The sequence below is a fragment of the Sitophilus oryzae genome, unplaced genomic scaffold, assembly GCF_002938485.1.
Source record: "Sitophilus oryzae breed Bouriz unplaced genomic scaffold, Soryzae_2.0 scaffold_1420_pilon_pilon, whole genome shotgun sequence".
Lineage (NCBI taxonomy): Eukaryota > Metazoa > Arthropoda > Insecta > Coleoptera > Curculionidae > Sitophilus > Sitophilus oryzae.
Genome location: NW_022146083.1, coordinates 1,294,571 through 1,318,031, shown reverse-complemented (window position 1 = coordinate 1,318,031; position 23,461 = coordinate 1,294,571). Strand labels below are relative to the sequence as shown.

The 23,461-nt window shown below is 31.8% G+C and overlaps 1 protein-coding gene across 1 annotated transcript in view; it reads left to right on the top strand.

The window, feature by feature from the left end:
- LOC115876219 (Down syndrome cell adhesion molecule-like protein 1) overlaps window positions 1–23,461 on the top strand; it is a 337,865-nt gene that overhangs the window by 218,281 nt on the left and 96,123 nt on the right. Inside the window, 1 exon segment of the mRNA XM_030891919.1 lies at window positions 19,951–20,146. Within this exon segment, the coding sequence (XP_030747779.1) occupies window positions 19,951–20,146 (196 nt within the window).

The following is a 23,461-nucleotide window of genomic DNA, read 5'->3' as shown; positions in this document are numbered from 1 at the left end:
AATATCTAAGAGTCGTATGCATTAGCACGTTTTCTAAAGATATGGGTTGTTACGAACTAACAGAATTTCTATTATTTGTGTTATGCCATTTAAATAAATTTGAAATTGAAGCCTTAAAGACCATTTAAACTTGATAAACAAAAGTTAGAAAACATCAAAATAAATAGGTAAATGTTATTTTTTGAGAACTATTTTGTGATAAAATTCCCAGTAATTAAAAGTGTTTAATTAATTAAAAACAAGAATTTTTTTTTTTGAAAATTTTATTTTATTTTAATTGGTTAAATTTATACGTAAACTTAATCGAAATTAAATCGCTTTTAAATTTTTGCCAAAATTACATCGCAGTTTATATCTACCAGTAAAATTTTCGGCTCAACAAAAATTGTCCCTACTTTTCAAAACCCTATTATGATTTTTTTTATATTTCAAAATTTTGGTACCTTCTTGGCCCTACCCGCCAATATTTTCATTGTCGAGTAAATTCTCCTTTTTAACAATCCTCATCCTCTAGATTCATTTAACGACACGCTTAAAATATAATTGGCTCCTAATATTTTCGGTAAAAAAATAAAATACTCTTCTACCTCGCTAAATGATCAAATGTTTTATTGTTCTGTTTCTTAGATGTGACCATGTAATACACAATAAACAAGTTTTATAATAGTCATATATAACGCTGTGCAAAATAGTTGCATAAGAGTTGTATACCCTTTTTATAGAACTTCTAATACTGCTAACGGTTGTATACGAAAAGGACTTTTTGGTTGTAAATGCTTATCATATTACGGGTCTTATAGCACGTCTATATGAATTCGAAGGTTACCTATAAAAATTATTACATAGCTGTTTATACAGCCTTTAAAAATAAAATTGCTCTCCTTGGGTAGTAAGGTGAACTGTATAACATACATACGTGTATCTGTACTTCTATAATTGCTTTTTTTACTGCTTTCGTAGCGTATCGGATGTTTGTTTTTTTAAATAATTATTAAAACTTATCTATTTTTATTTAATAAACTAAACCACAAATTATTGAGTCTACTCTACATCATATTTTTACACGTTTTGAATAAAATTAGAACGGCACTGATAAACCGGAATTTAAGTCGGCCGTTTTTGGTCCCCATCGTGCTCGACCTAAGTTTTTTGGTATACTTCTTCCTTAATATTTTTATTTAAAGATTTAAATAAAAAAGGAGCAATATGCAGGGGCATTTCACGATAAAATATTATAGTTTTATTTAGTAATTTAGAAACACCTATTTGGTATTAGAAAAATATATCCCCTTGTCTAGTAAATCGATAGTTTAGTAATACAAAACCTATTTCCCCATACATCTTAAGGTTTTCTATTGGCACCGATAAAATTTAACGTAAACTGTCGAATTATACAAACGGTATCGACCTTTCGAGACGGTATTAGCATAGGAATTATTGGCCACAGAGGTAGCGTACATCGGCGATAAAAATTTCACTAGCTCTGTGTTATTCGGCTACGTTGTGTTGAACGAGGCTAAAAAACGTAGAAGTAGAATGACCGATATAAATCTATGGTACGTTTGGGAGTTTATCTATATTTGGAGGGTAGAAATTGCAATGTTTTATAAGGAATAAAAAATTAAATTTGTCGCAAAAGGAGGGTAATAGAGAGATTGGGTGTTTAGGATTTTGATTAGAATAAATAATGACTTTTTATCATTGAACTTAGTTCAAAAATTAGGTAATTCAGGATTGAAATAGAACCAGCCATTTTTGAGGCTTAAACTAGACTTTTTTTAATCATGTTATATTCTTATACAACAGGAAAAATATGCTCAAATAGAATTACCGAGTTCAGCGTATTACTTACGTACTTTGGTACGACTATTACTCATACGAAAGTTTATAACACGAAGGTAGAGATAGACGATGATGGAGAACTAACCTCTGTAAAATTATCTTAAATACTGACTTTTGTCAAAGCCCTGAGACTGTCTAATGAGTTATACTAATGGTTGGCAAAGGTTAGTCTTGGGTCGAGATTTCCGTATGTAAGAAGAGTACAATGCGTTCATAGTGTACTGAATAAAGAGAGGACAGTAAACACGTTGCCAAACGTATGAAATAAACCGAGAAACTGTGCACATCGCGAAGAGATGTGGAAGGGGATATAGCAGATTTGTCGCAGTTGACCGGTCGACCCAATCAATACCTCTGTCAGTACTTAAAGTTCTAGGGAAAGGTGTACGTCATGCGTTCAGCTTCACAATTTAATTACGTCTCGTGATACTTAATTTGTTCATTTATTAACGAATCGTTGTAATTTTTCCTATAGCTTGAATTTTTTTAAGTGCAAGCTAGAAACACTTGCATTTTTGGTACAAATAAGTGGAATTGAGTGGGTGTTCGATAGTGGTCGCGCTATTAGAACTCTGAATTCAAAAATCGATATCTCGAAATCTATTAGAAATAATAGATTGTAGTTTTTTTCAAGAACTTTGTTAATATTTCTGCTGTATTTTCTTTGTAGACAGTATGTGAAAATCTTTATCAATAAAAAAATTACACGATTGCTGAAAATTGCTATGCTCTAAAAGTAAATGGATGGATTGTTTACAATCTTTGAATAGAAAAAACAACCTTATCGAATTTTTCTTATGTAAACATATTGTAAAATATCCGATCTTGAAAATAAAAAAAGTTTCAATATCTAAAGCGGTTCTTGAGTAAATAATTATCGCGATTACTGACGTTTTCTCGTTATAACTAGCTTGGAGAATAATTTTTGGGTCGAAACGACGTTGGATACCTACGTTGGATAGCAGCCTAATTTAGTACAAACTGCAACGTTGTTTAAAATCCTAATTCACAGAAATACAAAACTATAATAATATGGCGTCTAAGTCGCGTTTTATCCTAAATTGGGATAATTATAGTAAAAATATTATTTTTATGATTTAGTTAGAGACATATGCCAGATGGCAGCAAAGGAAAACAAAACAAAAGTATTTAAGTGTGGAGGATGTTTGAAGATCATAATTATTGAAACACTTTAACCAACTCTGTAACTCGTTACCCAAGGCAAAAAGGTTATACGCAAACAACTTTATTGATAAATGTATTGTTTCTACTTTGAAAAATATTAATGGGCCTTAAAATTATAGAAGTTTTAAAAAATTTCTTTTTTTTAGTAAAATGAGAATAATTTATTCGCAGTCGAAAAAAAATTGTTTCCGCGTGTTGTTTGGGGTCAAATATTTAGTTAATGTATTCAAAAAGCAGGAATTGCTATTTTAGGAACGAAACATTTTCTTATTTTATTATTATTCAACAACATGGCGGCTTTCACTTTGTTGTTTTGGAGATTAAGATAATAAATAAATAAAATAATAAATAATAAAATAAATAAAAATAAATAAATAAATAATAATAAATAAATAAATAAATATAAATAATAAATAAATAATAAATAAATAATAAATAAATAATAAATAAATAATAAATAAATAATAAATAAATAATAAATAAATAATAAATAAATAATAAATAAATAATAAATAAATAATAAATAAATAATAAATAAATAATAAAAAATAATAAATAAATAATAAATAAATAATAAATAAATAATAAATAAATAATAAATAAATAATAAATAAATAATAAATAAATAATAAATAAATAATAAATAAATAATAAATAAATAATAAATAAATAATAAATAAATAATAAATAAATAATAAATAAATAATAAATAAATAATAAATAAATAATAAATAAATAATAAATAAATAAATAATAAATAAATAATAAATAAATAATAAATAAATAATAAATAAATAAATAAATAATAAACAAATGCCTTTATTGTCTACAAATTTTTCAATTTGTAGACAAAGGTAAACTAACAAACAAAGTAGAAAAAAAAACAAGGTACACAAACAAACAAACAAAAGATAATACAAAACATTATATAAATAAGATGGAGTAGTTCGAGTAGTCGCATACTGAACTAATAAAGTCGCAGTTCAACCTTAACAGGTAGTATACTAGTCGCAAGATTGCCTAATTTAGTCAGCCTAGAGTCTAGCTTGCGCCGCCCTCTATATTCTAAATAAACGAGGGAGTGGATAAAGTATCGGTAATATGTCGATGTATATTTAAATTTAGTTTTATATGTGTCTTTCTTACGTCCCATTTTAATTAAGTTTTTTTTATAAAAACAAAAACAGCACTGAACTGTCTGACTGAACAGAACATTGAAGTGAAAATTTAAGATTTAAGGTTATGGTTCAATGCAGTTACAAAAAGGTAGTGGCTCGACGTCCTACCAACGTAAGAATAAGGAAATCTAAGCAACGTTGGAATTAGTAAAACAGACGACGTTTGCATAACGTTGGAATAGGTCCTGAAAGTGACGTCGGAAAACTCTTTATTGCCCAACATAGTAACTACGTTGTCCGAATCACCTAAAGAAACAAAAAAGGTTACAAGACAACGTTTATTCGACGTCGCAGAAGCGTTTACTTTGTTGTAGTACTAGTTCAACGTCGGCACAACGTTACAACAACGTTTACATTTATTTTAATACCCAAGGTACGGAACTAACTATTTTTTGTAACTAATCCAACGTTGTGTTTAGTAAACATGTGGTCGCAAGTCGTGAAAATGCTACTTGGGTAGTAGTAGTAGTAATAAAATTTATATGATTAACGTCTCCCTTCCCATACAATCTACATCTACATTCTACTTGATTCTGTTATTTACTAGTCAAATATTACTTAAAATGTTTGACTCTTTAAATTTTTGATTATTTTGTTAAGTTTCAACTAAACTCCCGGTATTTGAAATTTTATGAGTTAGACAAAGGAAAAGGAATCTGAAGAAATAGAAGTAATATTTTAGAAAGGAGCTCTCGTACGTATAGGGCATTCCGATTCTAATAACCGTAATAAATTCCTCTATCTACAAGCCCATTATACCTCGGCCTAGACGGCGGGCCCTAAAATTACCTTTTGTACTACGTAACTCGGGGCTATTATAGTTTTGGAGAACACAGCACGTCCGTATTCAACCTGCCTCCGCGTAGTTTTTTTTTCTCTATGAAATTCGTTCTGGGAACTAACACGAAATATACTTTCTTTGTAATTTCGAAGGGTTATTTAAGATAAAGAAAATTTCCTTTTTCCAGAATGTTTATAAAGATATATTTATAAGGAAAGAAAATTCATAAAAGACACATCTAAAAATTTTAAGGCCTGAGGTGCGATTTTTTGCCCCAAGTAGCATCTATCTGACTTCGAACTAAATCTGACCTGAAGCGACGTCAGACTTTGTGCAAATTTAGGTCGGGTGCTGGTGATACGACCGGTGACGTCGCTTTCCTATTAAAAGCGGTAAATCCAACGATCTGTCGACGTACAAAATAACAACGTACCATTTTTATTAATTTCCCAACGTCGCGCGTCGTCCCCACGTTGGCTTGCACGACGTACATATACCTGAACTAGCCCGAGGTCTACCCGTTGTCCGAATAGGATACTTCTCACCGATAATCCCTAAACTAACGTTCAATTATATTTTGTTGTATTTTATGTTCATATTTATAACCTAATTTACGTATCTCTATTTACATCCGTAAATACAACCCATTAAGTAGCATTTGCGCCCTAATGAACATCATGAACATAACCTAATAAAAAGTTTTTGTAAACAAACTTAATTTTTTTATTATGCCTAAAAAAACACTAAAAAGGCATTTAGATATTCATCTACATTTTACAGAAAGAGGTCGAGGCTTTTGCAAAATAATAATAGTAGTAGTGATGTCTTGCCTCCACCCATAAATGCTTTTTATCCGGAAGAGATGCTGCATTACACTGGTGCATCTTAATTTCATTTTTTAGCTTAGGAAATCAGCAGACCCCATCCTCCTCCCACATGTGAGGTTAGGCTTAAAAAAGTGGCTGCCCATTTTTTTTTAACGAGAAAACAAAAACTAAAATATAATTGCACAAATCCACAAATCACTGATACGCACAGTGAGGTTACGTGGCGTACGCTGGAATTATATACGTCATAATACGATTGCCGGTCGTCCGGTTTGATGACTTCGGTCGTGTGAGACGACTAATGTTAGAGACCCGGTCGGAATTGGTATATTGGTACTTCATATTAAGTCGGACACAGAAATCCGCCATTCTTAACAAGTATCCGATTGTCAGCCATTTTAAAATCGTGTTTTTTTTTTTAATTTATATTCACATTTCGATTTCTAGTAGAATAATATTGATAAGGTTGTGTTTGGGGGGAACCACAGTACAGTTTTATGATTAAACCAGCTAGAAAATAAAAAAAAATATTTTGCGAGTTACTTTTTTATAGATATTTTTATTTCATAAATCTACCTAATTTTGAAGGCGCTCGTTGTTTTCCGGAGTATTTTAATCAGATATATCAAAAAAGTGACTTCCGTTGACAAAACTGATGTCTGGATTAATGATTCAGAATTATTATAATATGAAATTAGATAGGCACTTATAGTTATATTCGAGGAGTGATTATGAATCCATTTGTAATTAGGTAGTTTGGTTAGGTTTTTATGTATTCTTGGTAGCGAATATGAAACCAAACGTAAGGTAAGTGCTTAGCGACGAATTTTAAGTAACTAAAACCAACGTAATATGACGTTGGTAATTAATAGAATTACATTCCCTATTAGGTCAGATACCGACGTCGAGGCGACTCGAATCTGTATTCCCCATTTAGGTGCAAATAAGGGTCGTCAGGTGGTTGGGTACCAACGTTAGATAACGTTCAAATGCTACTTGGGATGGTTGTGGTATGATATGACTCTTTAAATAAGAAGACGAAGGAAGGAGTATAATGCTATCCATGTATTCATGCATGGTGGGCGAAAAAAAAGACTCTAGGGTGGGGATCAGTGACAGTTCTGTTTGACGATTTATTTGACACATTTGAAGTTGATTTGAAATTTTGTGGATTTGTCAGTCTTTACGGAGCTAATTTTATGTTATTTATTATTTATTCTACTACTGATAGTTGTATAACGGTAGTAAATCTAGATGGAAATTGTGGCAGAACTTAAATTAACAGTGACACTATCGCGATTTATCGAAAAAGACTCTAAAATAGTTGGTTGTGTAGCGTACGATAGATCTCGGCGAAAATCGAGTGAAATAATGGAACAACTTTTCGCTAGTAAGTGACTATATCATATACATACTAGTAGTAAACCGATCATTTATGAAATTCACTTAAATTAACTAATTGTATATTTTTTTCTTGCATTTTTGCTTTTTATTTACTACTTGTCAAAGATTAGATGTCAAAGAATTTAGATACGTCGCTTTGACTTACCTGCTTCAGTAGCGTATCGGATGTTTGTGTTAATAAATAATTATCTATTATAGTATATAAACTTATCTATTTTTATTAGAATTTTATATTTTTATAACAATTTTTATAACTACCAACATTTATTCACAACGTACAATAAAAAAACCAAATTATTGAGTCTACCCCACGTCTACCCTACATCATAGTTTTACATTTTTTAAATAAAATTAGAACGGCACTGATAAACCGGAATTTAAGTCGGCCATATTTGAGTCCCTTCGCGGTGGGCCTAAGATTTTTGCTATGCTCCTTCCTATAAGACTAAATATTTTCGCAAAGTAAGCCGAGTAAGTGTGAGTCACTAACATAAAGTTAATTTGAACAGCTTACAGAATTCCAACCCTGCGTGCTGGTTGCATAAACATTATTCGTAGATTGTATGTAGATATTCCAAATCATACAAAATATGTTCGTATTTATTTTAAAGGTTTGTTTAAAGACATCATAATCCCATACAAGCTTACTACTTCTTATCCACCTGTCGCATATTCGTAACTTTAATACCCCCTACATAAATTTTCCATTTTACCAAATGCCAACAGTACAAATATAGATACACAAAATTCATTTTTTAAATTCCACAACACTTTATAACAGTTTGAATTTTTATCCCCAGTGACTGACAAGTACACAACCCAGTGAAAATATTCCGCACCATTAAACAAAATATAATTTTTTTATGTTTTCTCTCGAAAAATTCGAATATTTTTTGTTAGAATTTAGTGGTAAAAAATCGTGTAAAAATGAGCTGGTTTCGGGAAAATGTCACCTATGACAAATATTTTATGTTTGTGTTTATTAAAGGCGAAGAAGGCTGACAAGGATCAGGACGTGAATAAACATGGATTTAAAGAGTTTTATTTATGTTCGACTGATTCCTGTTGTAGTATAACAAAAAAAGGTTTTTTTATAAACGTTTCTGTATTTTTTCTTGTTTTCAGCACTTTTTAAAATACTTAATGTGAAATTTGAGATTTTATTGGACAGGGTGGGTCAAATTCGACACTTTTAAAAGGAAACACCCTTTTCTATAGGAGATAACTAATATCGGTATCTGGAGCTCAATTTTTATCAAAAATAAGATAGTGAAAACCGCACATCTATATCTGTTACCGTTTATGAGTTACGGGGTGTTTTTCAAAATAGTGCATTTTTAACAAATCGCTGTAACTTTTTTGCTATGGAAAATCTTGCATGTTTGTGAAAACATTTCCAAAGCACCTTTTTACGTAGAATTTAATGGTTTAAGTATAATTTTTGTTAAATTAATTATTTAAAAGTTATCAACAGAAAAATTGATTTTTTATTTAGGACACCCTGTATATTTTTAATTAAATAAAAAGAAGTTAAAATTACCTTTCCAAAAATATAGCACACCTGATATTTTGTTATAGTCCCCTTCGCAGTAGAAAATTTTTAAAAGTTCGCCACTTTTAAATAGTAGGTTTTGGACCCCGTATTGATGATCTGCCGCTAATGGAACTCGAAATCATACTTTTCCAGCAAGACGAGCCATCGCCTCAGAACGCTGAAGTTATCAGCAAATTTTTGCAGGCAATAATCGAGAATAATTGAATAGCTAACCAAAATCCCAGCCGTTGGTCGTCGAGGCCGCCGAGGCCGCCGAGGCCGCCGGACTTAGTGCCTAATGGATTTTTATCTTTGCTTTTAGGTTCTTATTTTTAAATTGCCCGTATAATCTAGACAAGAATTAGAAATACTTAGCGGTTATGTGAGGGTATCTTTCACATCTATCTTCCTAAATATGGTCTAACTCTAAAAATAACTCAAACAAAAAATCGGGTTTTACATAATTTTGCTTTTTGCAATATCAACGACCGCGATTTTTTGTTGCGTTTTTTTAGAAAATTTTATTTTGCTTCCAAGTTGGGGCCACGAACGTATTTTAATTGTGTATAAAGAATAACATGTACTGCAAGTAACAAATTCATGGAATTGCAAGCTTAGAGAAATCTAACTAGATTAAAAATATGCATAATTTATTGACATATGAGACACTTTTTTTTAATTTGACACTGTATGTACAGAGTGGTCAAAATTGGTCTGTTTTAACAGAGAAAACCTATTTCCTGACTAGATAGAGCAAAACCGACACAGATATCATGGGCTCGATGTCTGATTTTGAACCGCCTGTAGATATTTTCACTGCCAACTGAGATACGGTGTCTTTTTGAATTTTTTACCATTTGGAGAACTGCCCATAACTTTTGTATTTCGCGGGATAATAAAATTCTGTAAAAATGTACTTACGGCACTTTTTTAAGCACAGTGGCGTAGTCAGTTTTTTTTTCTATACTTGCTTTTTTAGTCAGAAATAATAAAAATTATAATTTTTTAAATGGAAATCATAGTTGGCTATGAACTTAAAAAAATGCTGGCGTTTTACCCTTTCCAATTATCTAAAGTTATAAACATCTATTTTTAAGAATGAGAAATATTAGGTTTTTGATCTTTATATCGAAGCGGGCCTTGATTTTGTGTTGACTAATTATTTTCTATCGCTATTTAATATTCTATATTATTATTCATCTGCATAATTAAAGACTTTTGAAAAGGTAAATTAACATTCTATATTAGTATTAGTAATTACAATTATTGAAATCGATACAATAAACAAAGAATAAAACTAAAAAAAGTATTTTTTGAGTGACGAAAAAAAAATAAAAATCATCAAAGATGTTCAAACTGAGCACCCCCCTATTGAATACACAATAAACATCTTTTGCGCACAGAGTTACAACAATTTATTAGGCGAACTGGTGTAATAAGTCCAAAAGCTTGCCAGTAGCCTTCTGTAATTCTTCTCTCGTCCCAATGGTTTTTCCATTATATATAAGGCCTTTTAATTTCCCCCATAAAAAAAGTCAAAAGGAGTTACATCACAGGACCTAGCAGGCCAAGATATGGGATCCCTTGTTCCAATGCAATTCTCTCTAAATTCTCCATTTAATAGTGCAGTTGCCCTGGCTTTTTAATTGTAAATGGTAATACTAATATAGAATGTTGATTTACCTTTTCAAAAGTCTATAATTAGGCAGATAAATAATGATATAGAATATTAAATTGTGATAAAACAATAATTAGGCAACTATAGGTCAACACAAAATCAAGGCCCGCTTCGATACAAAGATTAAAAACGTAATATTTCTCTCATTTTTAGAAATAAATACACATAACGTTATATCGTTGGAAAGGGTTAAACGCCAGCATTTTTTTAAGTTCATAGCCAACTATGATTCCCATTTAAAAAATTATGTTTTATTATTTCTGACTAAAAAAAGCAAGTATAAAAAACAGACTACGCCACTGGATTGTGCTTAAAAAAGTGCATTAAGAACATTTTTACAGAATTTTATTATTCCGGAAAATACAAAAGTTATGGGCAATTTTCCAAATGGTAAAAAATTCAAAAAGACTCCGTATCTCGGTTGTCAGTGAAAATATGAACAGGCGGTTTAAGTCGCTAAACGTTTCTCAGAAATCAAACCCACGACATCTATGTCGGTTTTGCTCTATCTATTAAGGAAATAGGTTTTCTCTGTTAAAACAGACCAATTTCGACCACCCTGTACATCATAACACTGTAGTATTAAAAAGTATTATTCATGTTTTATTTTGTTTGCAGGTAGGCCGGACCAAGTTCACAATTGTACAATCCTCAACGTTTCTATGACGTCATTTCAAGTGAGATGCACAGAAGGATTCAATGGAGGACTTACACAAGCATTTTTACTAGAGGTACGAACACTATTTTTTATTTATTGTTTTAAACATGATATCCAGCTTTCAATTACAAGTATTTATATCTTATATTCAGGACACCATTTTCTATCAAATGAGGTAAAAAGTTCCGAGGGTATCATTTAAAAATTAAAAGTTGTAGTCACTTCCGGTGAAACAGGAAGTGATCAAAAACAGTTAAATACGTCAATCAATCTACTAACATACCAAGTCTCGTTTTCTTTATCTGAAAAAATAAAAAGTTATAAAGATGAGCCACTTTTGAGACGCACCCGGTATAGGTCGCTGTAGAATTTTATTACTAAAGTTTATTATTTTGTTTGCACTGTATAGAAAGCATTATAATTGAGGAGTGTATTTTCATAAACTAATAATTAATATATATTAATTGTTAATATCAGTTATTATAACCGGTAATAATATGCAACAAAATTATTTCTGTTGGCATTTAATGTTATAAAAACGCGACCGGATATAGAATTTAATTTCGACCACCTAAATAATGAATATCCCGGTGGTTTTGCAATAATATATCCAGCGGTTACTATCGATCTATCAGGTCTGTCCAACTAATTAAATTAAATATTGGCTTTTTAGGGTTGGTCGGGTGGAATTTAATGCCTTGTCAAGTTATTTAATGAATTTCGAAGCGATAACAACAAAAACGGGGGGGTTATGTATATTATCTCTGCAGTAATTTTATGTCATGTCAACAACGGTAATGTAGTTTTTATTAGTGATGAGCGATATATCAGAAACTGTGTTGTAAATATACTGTTGCCAGATTGTAACCTGTTGCAAAAATTCGTAGAACACTGTGACGTTATCACAAAAAAATATATCTTTTCCAAGTCACAAAAACTAAACCATACCGAACATCTATACTAATATATAAAATCCTTAAGTGACTGACTCACTGATTAATCACGATCCTGCTCAAACCACTCAACGTAAGAAGCTCAATTTTGGCATACAGGTTGATTCTAGGGTGTAAGAAGGGATTCGAAATTAAGGTTCCAAGGGGGTGAAACCACCCCTCAAATATTAAAATATTTTTTATTTAAAAAACGGTCAAGTTTCCGAAAAAAACGCTTAAACACGTATATTTTATTTTGTTTGAAGGATATTTTAAGATTTTTTAAAAATGTATACAGGGTGTTTTGAAAATCTGGTCATAGATTAGTCACGATCCTGCTTGGAAAGCGCTTGATGTAAAAAGCTGTCGCATTTGGAAAACGGATTGACTTTAGGGTGTAAAGGTTCGATAAGAGAAACATGGTCGATTGTGAATGACTTGAGGAGTAATGTTTCTTCGTCCAACATAACCTCAACTTCACCTGAGGACCTAAACAATTACTTTGTAAATGTGGCGAAGAATATAGTGAATACTATCTCACCCTCCCTTGATCCTCTATCATTTCTCTCTGACTATAATGTTAATTTGCATTCTTCCTTACGCCTGTGGGGTTGGCAGAGCTTCGCAATACATTAAATGATATTAAAATAAATCTTCAGCAGGGACTGACGGACTTACTCTTAAAATGTTCTCTAGTATGCCGGAATGTACATTAAACCATCTTTCAGCCTTAATTAATATGTCATTTGAAGATGGTGCTTTTCCAAAATTGCCTTAAGTCGGCGATAATTATTCCTTTGCATAAAGGAGGTGATAAAGAGCAAGCTTCCAACTATCGTCCAATTGCACTCCTTCCCACGTTATCGAAGATCATGGAGAGACTGTTAAAAAGAGGCTTGTATCATTTCTTCTAAAATACAAAATGACTCATCCCCTTTCAGTTTGGGTTCTTGAGTAACAAATGTACAAATGACGCTATGTTTTCGCTGTTTAATAATGTATACTCAGTCTGAACAACCGTCTCGTTACAGCAACAATTTTCTGTGATTTCTCGAAAGCTTTCGATTGTGTTAAATTAACATCCTAACTCAACAAATTGCAGTACTATGGTATCAGGGGAACGCCTCTTGAATGGTTTAAGTCCTACCTTAATTTGCAAGCCAATAGAATGCGGAGTACCTCAGGGCTCAGTGCTAGGTCCTATTTTGTTTCTGTTGTTTATCAACGATATTGCTAGTCTGGACATCAGTGGTAAAATCTGTCTCTTCGCGGATGATACTTGTTTCACATGGAGCAGCCCGGACACCACGGCACTTCATAGAACCATTTCCATTGACTTAATCAACATAAAAACATGGTGCGATTCTAATTATCTGTGTCTCAACGTCTCTAAAACTAAAGTCTTATCATATAAAAGTACGTTGCTACCTTTTTCAACTTGATAATACCACCATTGACGTCGTTGATTCTGTGAAATTTTAGGCCTTGTTGTGGACAACTATTTAAAATGGATTTGCACATCGATGCTTTAGCTAAAAATTAAGTTCTGCCTGTTTCGCACTTAGATCAGTTGCTAATGTGCTTAATTTGTCAACATCTAGGACAGTCTATTATGCCTTTTGGAGTCGCATCTCTGATACGCACTTCCATTCTGGGGTGCGTGTTGTGCGACTCAACAAATACTTACTCTTCAAATTTTTAACAAGAGAGCTGTGCGATATTCACTGAGGCTAACCAGTCGTGCTCAAACTGATCGGGACTTGTTTAAAAGATATGAACAATAAAAACTCTTCCATACTATTTGTCCGAAGCGTTAGTTCGCAAGCACGTATCGAGTATTTCTCTAGGTCCAGTTCATGGCTATCCAATTAGGAACGCAGAGCATAACTTGTATCTGCCAATCCCTCACTCTGAGTTAGTAAAGAGTTCCATATTGTACAATGCAAAAAAAATGCACAATCATCTACCATCTGAAATTAATTCCATTTCATCCTTTCCTGCATTTCGCAGAGCCTTGAGATCATACTTACTGGAGAAAGCCTTTTACGCGGTTTTTTTATTAATATCTAGGGTTCTAAATTTAACACACATTCGCTAAATTTAAGAAATGATTTTGTTTTCTATCCATTTAAATTTAGTATTGACATTATATACAGTTGTTTATTTACATGTATGTTTATATTTTATTTATATTTAATTAAATAAATTTTTGACAATGTACAATTTCTATAATTGTATAAAGTATTGTTTTAGTTTTGTATGTTTGCTGTTAGTTTTATATGTTTTTCTATTGTTAAGTGAAGTTTTGTATGTTTTTTATATTCTCTTTTTTAAGCTTTGTCAACAAAATTGTAAAATTTTTTTATGACAATAAAGCAATTTCTTTCTTTCTTTCTTTAAGAAGGGATTTTTGGAAACTCGAATTCTAAGGGGGTGAAACTATCCCTCAAATATTAAAATATTTTTTTATTTAAAAAACGGTGAGTTTTTCGGAAAAAATCTTAAACACGTATATTTTATTTTGTTGTTTTACATATTTTAAGATTTTTTTTAAATTTATACCTACAGGGTGTTTCATAAAATATGACCATAGACTAATCACGATTCTGCTTAAATTGCTTGACGTTTAAAGCTGATTTTTGGCAAACGGATTGACTGTGGGATATAGAGGTTGGATAAGGAGGGGTATCTCGAATCTCAAATTCCAAGAGGGTGAACACGCCCCTCAAATATTACAATATTTGTTATTTAAAAAACGGTTAGTCTTTCGGGAAAACGCTTGGACACGGATAATTTTTTTTTTATATTTTGATTTTTTTTAAATCATACAGGGTGTTCCAAAGTGTTCCACCCGCTTGCGAGGATTAATATTATTTCTTTGTTGGACCCAAAAAAACTTTTAATAAACCTGTATTGTATATGCAATTTCCGTTTTTCTTACGCCTTTACTTTACTCTATTATTTTTACAGTTGAAAGAAAGTCAGTCCCAGGTACTGAAAGACAACCTTACCGCCCCTATAGCGAGGTTTTCAGTCAGCAATCTGGAGCCAGGAGCGCAGTACCAGGCGGTTCTCTTTGCATACAATTCCAAAGGACGAAGCGAACCGGTCATTTTGCAGGCCTCAACTTTGAGGCTACCGGAAAAACAGCTCACAGCAGAAAGAGGTAAGGAATATAAGAATCTATTTTTTTCAAACGTCACAAAAGTATTAATTTTGGCCACGTGCTTGCCAATCCCAAAAAGTTTTTGTGAAGTTTGAAAAAACAGAATTATTTGCTAAAAATTACACCATTAACTAGAAGATCATTCTCACACTGTTTCTCCTATTTTGTAATGGGAATAATTTCCAGTTCCCTACAAATTTCCAACCGTTTATTTTATTCCACAATGAAACTGGATACTTTAAACAGAAATAAAGTTTTATTCTTACCGAAGCCTTGCAAAAATTTTATCGTGTTTATTTTTATACCCTTTCCCGGAGCGCACAACAATCAAACGCTTCTCGCCAGACGAAGTGAGCATTCTCCATGATTTATGGAAAACATAAAATAGCCGATATGGGAATGGACAGAAAAAACGTTGGCATTTTTAAAATTGGGGTTTTGCTGTTCTTTTTTTAGGGACAGGGAGCTCGTACAGGCTTACATAAACAATTCGAAATGAGAGGCGTTCAAGTTGTTTGTTGGTCTTTTTCGAAATAAAAATATAGCCCGAATTAGGGAAATTCATATTACGTTTTTGCTGTTTTTTTTTTAATTCAAAAAAAAATCCTATAAAATGAAAATAATGAAAAAAAAATTAAATTATTAAATTACAGTGGCTTTAGAATAGATAAGTTTTTGTGCCATACACATTAAATGTGCTTTAAAAATGAGTCCTGCTATGTTCCTTAATGACTTGCTAATGCCATATTATCGGAAAAAAATGGCGTCAAAGACGACTAGTGAGTGAGCACTATCGATTATTATTATTTTCTAGATGTCATTTATTAAAAAATGACATAAAACTTCTCAAAATTAACACTAATTATAAAAAGATTGAAAAAGGATAGAAGGTTTCCAGACACATACAGGGTGTTTCAAAACAAATGCGAAAAACTTTAGGGGGCGATTCCTTGTTCAAAATAAAGGGTAGTTTGCTTTATAAACGTTGGGTCAAAGTCAACCATTAGGGAGATATCGCGGTACAAAGATGGCGGAAAAATAATGTTTTTATTTTTTATCTTGAAAACGAAAAGAGATAGACTAATGAAATTTTATGGAAGCATTACTGTTATGAAAACACACTTTCAGGTAATTTTTTTACTTTTTTAAAATGAGTGGAAGGGGTTGAAATAAACTACCCAATCATTCTTGTTGACGAAATTTAAAGAAAAATCTTATCAAACACATGCAAATGCTTTAATTTGGATAATTTAGTTTGTTTGAAACTTTTTTACCTATTGTGTTTTTTTTGATAAAACTCACCGATTGGAAATTAAAAAATAAAATGTAAAGCATTACATGTCAGGACAAAAACATTTTTAGATTAAGAATATAGTGATAATAACGATAATAAATAATCATCTAGATAATAACGTATTGCAGTAGAGTAATGTCAAATAAAATAATATTAGGAACATCCTAAAAGTAACAGCGGCCGACTAGATTTTTCCTAAAAAATTACAGCAGCCCACTAGATTCTTTATCAGAAAATGTTTTTGTCCTGACATGTAATGCTTTACATTTTATTTTAATTTCAAATCGGTGAGTTTCATCAAAAAATACAAGAGATAAAAAAGTTTCTAAACAAACTAAACTATCCAAATTAATTTTTTTGCATGTGTTTGATAAGATTTTTCTTTAAATTTCGTTAACAAGAACGATATGGGTAGTTTATTTCAACCCCTTCCACTCATTTTAAAAAAGTGAAAAAAAATTACCAGAAAGTGTGTTTTCACCTAACAGTAATGCTTCCATAAATTTTATTAATCTGTCTCTTTTCGTTTTCAAGATAAAAATAAAACATTATTTTCCGCCATCTTTGTACCGCAATATCTCCCCTAATAGTTGACTTTTTGTCCCAACGTTTATTAAGCAAAGTACCCTTTATTTTGAACAACAAGGAATCACCCCTGAAGTTTTTCGCATTTGTTTTGAAACACCCTGTATATCTATTGTAGTATAACATATCCAAGATCGTAATAAGAAGAGTTTTGGTTAGTTTAGCATATCCCCACCCGCAAGTACTAAAGCCTCTGATTTCGAGGCATCAAGTTAAACTTAAAGGTTTGTTGGTTCTGGTGCAAATACCGTTCGACTATGAGTTACTCTATTCTTTGATTTTGATTGCTCATTTTTTAGCTAAGATATTCGCCCTGGCACGGTCGAAAAATATTTGTACACTCAACAAGGCTCTTGTTGTCACACTGAACCAAAAATATCGCCACGGATGGACAGTAAACGATTGTATTTAGATTACTTTTAAACTAAAATTATTCACAGGATAAATTCAATCAATTTTCAGATCAAATAAATCAGGATAATTTTTAGCACAGAATATTACCACAAGAAAATAAAATATATGTTTTAGTTAACATTAATTATAATAATATTCTTAAAATGACCAAAACCTGCAAACCAAAATAACATCAATGCGTCTCAAAGCTATTACCTAACGTCTATCATCTCTGTTCCTTGTCTGATTTCTCTCTCTCTAGTTTTCAAATAATATTTTAAAAAACAATAATTATTTATGTATACAGAGTGTCCTAAAATTGACTATTTTGAGTTTAAAGAAATACGTTTATTTTTAGATAGACGGGTCCCCCCCCCATCACAATATTTTCAACTTTTTTCTCGAATTTTAAACTACAACACTATTTAAAATAATATTTACTCAATGTAAAAAAATAAAACATTCTTAAGGCCAACTGACAGTAAAAGGCATTAAAAAAAGTAGATGACGTCTAAAGCTTGACCTCGCCAAAATTATCATCGATTGTTATTCTCCAGTCGTCTTTGACCCCGTTTTTTTTTTCGATTTTATTGTATTTTAGGGGGGTGGTGATTCATGGATATATTTTAAGAAAAAAAACTTCCTATGAATGTATATGTCCTAAATATCTTAACTTTTGGGACACAGGGTAGTTAAGTTTTCTAAAAAAATACTTCCTTTCATAATAACTCTGATGGACATTATAGATAAATTCATGAAATTTGATGCTATGTGGAATGGAAATACTTAGTCAATACATGTCATTGACAAAAAATAAACATACCTTGAGTAGATAGTTATTTGACTGAAATAAATTCGGGATTTTTTTTTTTAATTAATCATAAACTTTTCTGCGAAGTTTGATAAAACAGTTTCTGTTGAACTTTTGGCACAAAAAGATTTGGAACTTATGATTTCAGTCTAATTACTATACAGGTTGTTAATGTGTTTATTACTCGCGGAAAGAGCTTTATGGTTAAAATATGGCAACCTCGGTCCGGGACGAGTCGGCAGAAAACCCTATATGTGCATGCGTTCTCAATAGGCAGTATTGCCATTCTGTTTCCCTATAAGTAACTGTCCAGTTAACAACCTGTATAGTGAAGATATTTAATTTATGACTCCATTCATGCAGTTGTGCAGCTCTGAACTGTTCAAGAACTGTTGTGATACTCTCACTCCATTCAATTGAGTCATAAAGTTCAGAACTGTTCCGCGCCATATGGAGGCACCAGGCTATCACGCACAGCTCCTTTCAGAACCGTTCTCGAGTAGCCCAGGGCGTAAAGCTCTGGAACTTGAAATTCGCGAATGGAGGACAGCAAATGATGACAGATATTGATAATTTCCATTCCAAATATCTCGAGAACCATTACTCGTAGCGATTTTTCCCAAGAGACTTTTTTTCCGTAAAAAATGTCGTGAACATATATTTTTTTACTCAGTAATATTATACAGGCACGGACTAAAAGTTATTACTCTTCAAATCAGTTAAAAGATATGTAGGTGGCGCCCTCTACAAGTAGGAGTCATATTGACATCATAATCAAATTTCTCATGTCAAAAAATTCCCAGACACCAATTTTTTTTATTTATTGCTTCCATGTTGTTCCCACGAGTAACGGACATTTTAACGGTCGACCCCCTCAGAGGTCCAGTAGAGGGGAAGGCTATAATATACAACAAGATGCGCCCAATCTTGAGGGGAAAACGCTTACGACATTACATTTTTAGCCACCCTAATGCCATACAGTCTTCAGCACGTTTTAACCTATTACCCTAACTTGGGTGGTAAAGCTACCGCTAACTACGTAGGCACATCTAATCACCTATTTTTTTATCTATCCTTCTAACGTCACACAATCTTGCACACAACTGTTCTGGACATGACTACTCATGCCCTCACCCAATACGCCATTTTGTAACGACGTCCATCTTGGATTTTAAATTTTGTCATAATCACAGTATTCTACTAGCCCTTTCATTTGATACCCATATTGAGTGGGTTGTGGAAAAATATGAAATCCGCCATCTTTGTACCGCGATATCTTAGATTTACAATGTTATTGATATTACTATATTGTATTGTCATCGGAACTAAAGGTGTGTACCAAATTTCAGATCAATCTGACAACAGGAAGGTACTTAAATTTCAATTTCTAATTTTGACCCAAATAAACAAACAAATAAATAAATACCGTACGGGTCGAGCTAAATAAAACCGTTTAATAAACAAAATATGTTATTTTTATTTAACGTTTTGAGAGCTGTAACTTGTTCGTAAAGCATTTTTGGGCATATGTTTATAGGAACTTTTTATTTTATTTTTATATCTAGGAATCATTTACCAAAATTAGATACACTATTTTTTGACACCCTATATGTTCCTACAATATTTGTAGCTTAAAAAAATGATCAAGAATTTGTTTAACCATACCAATCTTTTGTTGCTAGGTTCAGTTCAGATGGACTTTTAACAACTCCGCTGACTCAGTAGATGTTTCACAAGCTCACATAGCCAAGAGTGGTACTTCTAGTGTCGTCTCATACACACCAATCACCGAACTGGATTATGGTACCCTTCTCTGTTATGCTTCAAATAGAATAGGAGCCCAGAGAGTACCATGTGTGTTTCACATCATTGCAGCAGGTATGTCTTGATTTTCTATAACTTTTCCGTTTGGACATAGAGAAAATTAAACAGGGTGTTTCTGTGACATTCCTGTAATGGCATGCTAGGGGGTGATTCTCAGACCTATTCTAAGAAAAAAAACTTCATATGAATGTATATCCTAAATATCTTAATTTCTGAGATACAGTCGGCGTAGTAAATTATTAGACAAGAGCCTAAATTATTTTCGGAAATTTATTTCAAAATAAAAAAAATTATTTTGAAAATTATCCCGAGTCGAAGACGAGGGATACTTTTCCTAAAATATTAAAAAAAAAAAAAGAAAATTTTCAGGAATAATTTAAGCTTGCGTGGCATTCGGTAAGAAAATTTCACACCTAAATTTGAAAAAAATATTAATCCAACATGACATTTTAAAATAATTTGCTGTTGGCCAAGGTGATGTTTTTGACATAATATGTGTTTTGTCATTTTTGTTTGCGACTCTGTCATTAAGCTATTAATAGTTTTAAAACGTCTGTACTTAGAGTAAGAAGTGTATAGCGAAATGTCGCGATTTGGAAAAGTAAACCAACAAGTCATTAAAGAAGAAATTGAAAATATGAAACCAGATAACACCCGAAAATCGAAATCAAGTGTATGGAAACAGTTTGTTGAATTTTGTGATGAAAAGTCGTATAATATTTATGAGTGTATGAGTGTAGTACACCTGGCTACTATACTGGAGGATTACGCATTTAATATGAAAAAGAAAATTTTGAAGATTATAAGGAAAGTGTGGTCAAAGTGATGTGGAACTCTACTGCTAATCAGTTGCAAGAAATTTATTACGAAAATATAAAATAAAATTTAATCCGTTTTCTGATGTGAAATTTGTGACCGCCAGAGCTGCACGCGATGCTAAGCGCAAAATACTACAGAGAGATTCAGCAAAAGGAAAAGTGAGTGCTTCAGCACTAACCAGTGACGAATACAAAAAAAAATTATTGAAATGTGTGATGAAAATACTCCAGATGACTTGCAGCGTAAATTTTTTTCACATAGTTTCACATGAGCTGGCATGGAGAGTAGGGAAGGACATTCTGCTTGTATCCAATACTTCAAAGAAGAAACTGATAATTTCGGAAACCCAAAAGGTCGGATAGAATATAATTCAATTTTTCTAAAACCACACAAGGTGGTTCTAAAAACTGTCGGATAGTAAATGGCTGATTAGAAATTTCCTGAAAATCCACAAATGTGTCCGGTTCGCTTGTTTAGAAAGCTGATGGAAAAAGGGGAAATCTTATTCTAACCGACAGACTATTCTTAATACCAAACCCATACTGGAATCAACCCAATCCGAAAGGATGGTACAAGAATAGCCCAGTTGGTAAGAACATTGTATCTTCATGGCTTAAATCAGCAGCTTCAGATATAGAAATTGACATCAAAAAAGTTAAAATAACCAATCATTCTGCAAGCGCAACAGCTGTTTCGAATTTGGCCAAGAAAGGAGTTGGTGAACAACAGCTCATTAAAATGACTGGACATAGTAATAGTCAGTCGATCAAACCTTACTTACAGTTGGACGCTGAACATCATCAACAGATGATTGAATCCATGAGGAGCATTTCATCAAGTACTAGCCAGTTCAATCATGATCAGAGCACAATGCAAAATAAAAACAGAAAATACCCAGATTCAAACCACCAATTCAAGCCAGCCTACAAACATTTACAATAATTGTTTTTTTTTTTTTTTTTTTTTTTTTTTCTAGTTTTAGTTATTATTTTGCTATATTAGTCGATATAATTAAAGATTTGGCATTGAAGATAATTCAACATGAAATAAATTTAAAAAAATTATATAGATATATCCATCATATTTCGTTAAATAGAAAAAATACCAGCTTTAGTCAAATAAAGGCGGCAGAACTATATTTTTAGAACATGGCAATTTCGAAGAAATTCATATGTAGGTATATCTAACATATTTCCTTAAATAAAAATATTACCAACCTTAGTTACATCAAATGCTAAACTCAAATGGGTAATATTTCAATATATGTACATTGTAGTTCATTCACATTATGAATGTAGATCTTATGTTTACCTTTTCAACTGTCAAATAATTTCCACTAAAGTTTCTTGGCGCCTCGAAAAAATTTGCGGAAATTTCTTCAGTTGCCATGGTAACAGTCAACATTAAAGCATGTTATTGGTTGAAAAGTAGAGGTGTGAAATTTTCTAAAAAACTTTTTTAATTTTTTTTTTAGTTTTACCATTCTGTATCTGAAAAGTTAAGTTATTTAGGACATACATTCATATGAAGTTTTTTTCTTAGAACAGGTCCCTGTATATTTTCAATAAATTTTAGAAAATTCTTATTTAAGTGATGATATCAGATGAAATAAGTTTTAATTGAAACTTTATATCTTAACTTTAAAAACAAACTTTTCAAATCAAAATCTTTAATAATAACTAAACTTAGAAGTTTTTCAGTTAATTATTTGTTAGTAGCAATAAGCCAGCCTGATTTTAATCAAAATGTATGCAAAGAAATCAGGTGGGTTTTCCGTAATTTCCTCGTAAATAAGACCAATAAATCTAGCGAATCCGTCTGGCCAATTACGGAAAGCACGCGAGGCATGCCGAGACCATGCTGGTTTTTATTTTTTCCGCTGTTCCAAACCAGCCTTTATTGCTCTTTTAAATACATATTTATGTTTCCAAATTGTATGAGACTTTTCTTTAACCGAAGTTATATTTTTTTCTTATGGAACACCCGGTATTTTTCATTTTTGGATTCTTATTGGACATAAAATACGGAATTTATTATAAAGGGTTAATATTAGCGATGGGAACTATCGAATGAATTAGACTATCGAATGGTTAATGAATGAATGATTTCAACTATCGAATGGTTTTATTCGAATAGAATCATTTATTCATTTGCATACCAAAGCATATGTGACAACATCGCCGTGCGACTAAATGGTTATCGCTGAGCCACGACTATCGAATGCTTTGGATAAATGAAATTTAGTATCTGCTTGGATTTTTTGTGCGTCAGTGCATTATTAGTTCCAAATTTTTATAACTTCGCCGTATAAATACTGTGCTATTTTTGCGTTTATTAAAATAGTTAAAAATAAATGAAAAAAAATTGTGTGGTTTTCGGTAGTCCGATCTTTCAATTATTTAATTTTATATGGTATATGGTCTATTTTTAATGGGAAATTTGGAGAAGTAGCAATTTTTAAGAGAGTATGAGATGAACTTATTAATTAATTTTAAAATACATATTTGTATTTTAGATGTTTTAATATGAATTAGTTGAACTTAATAACAT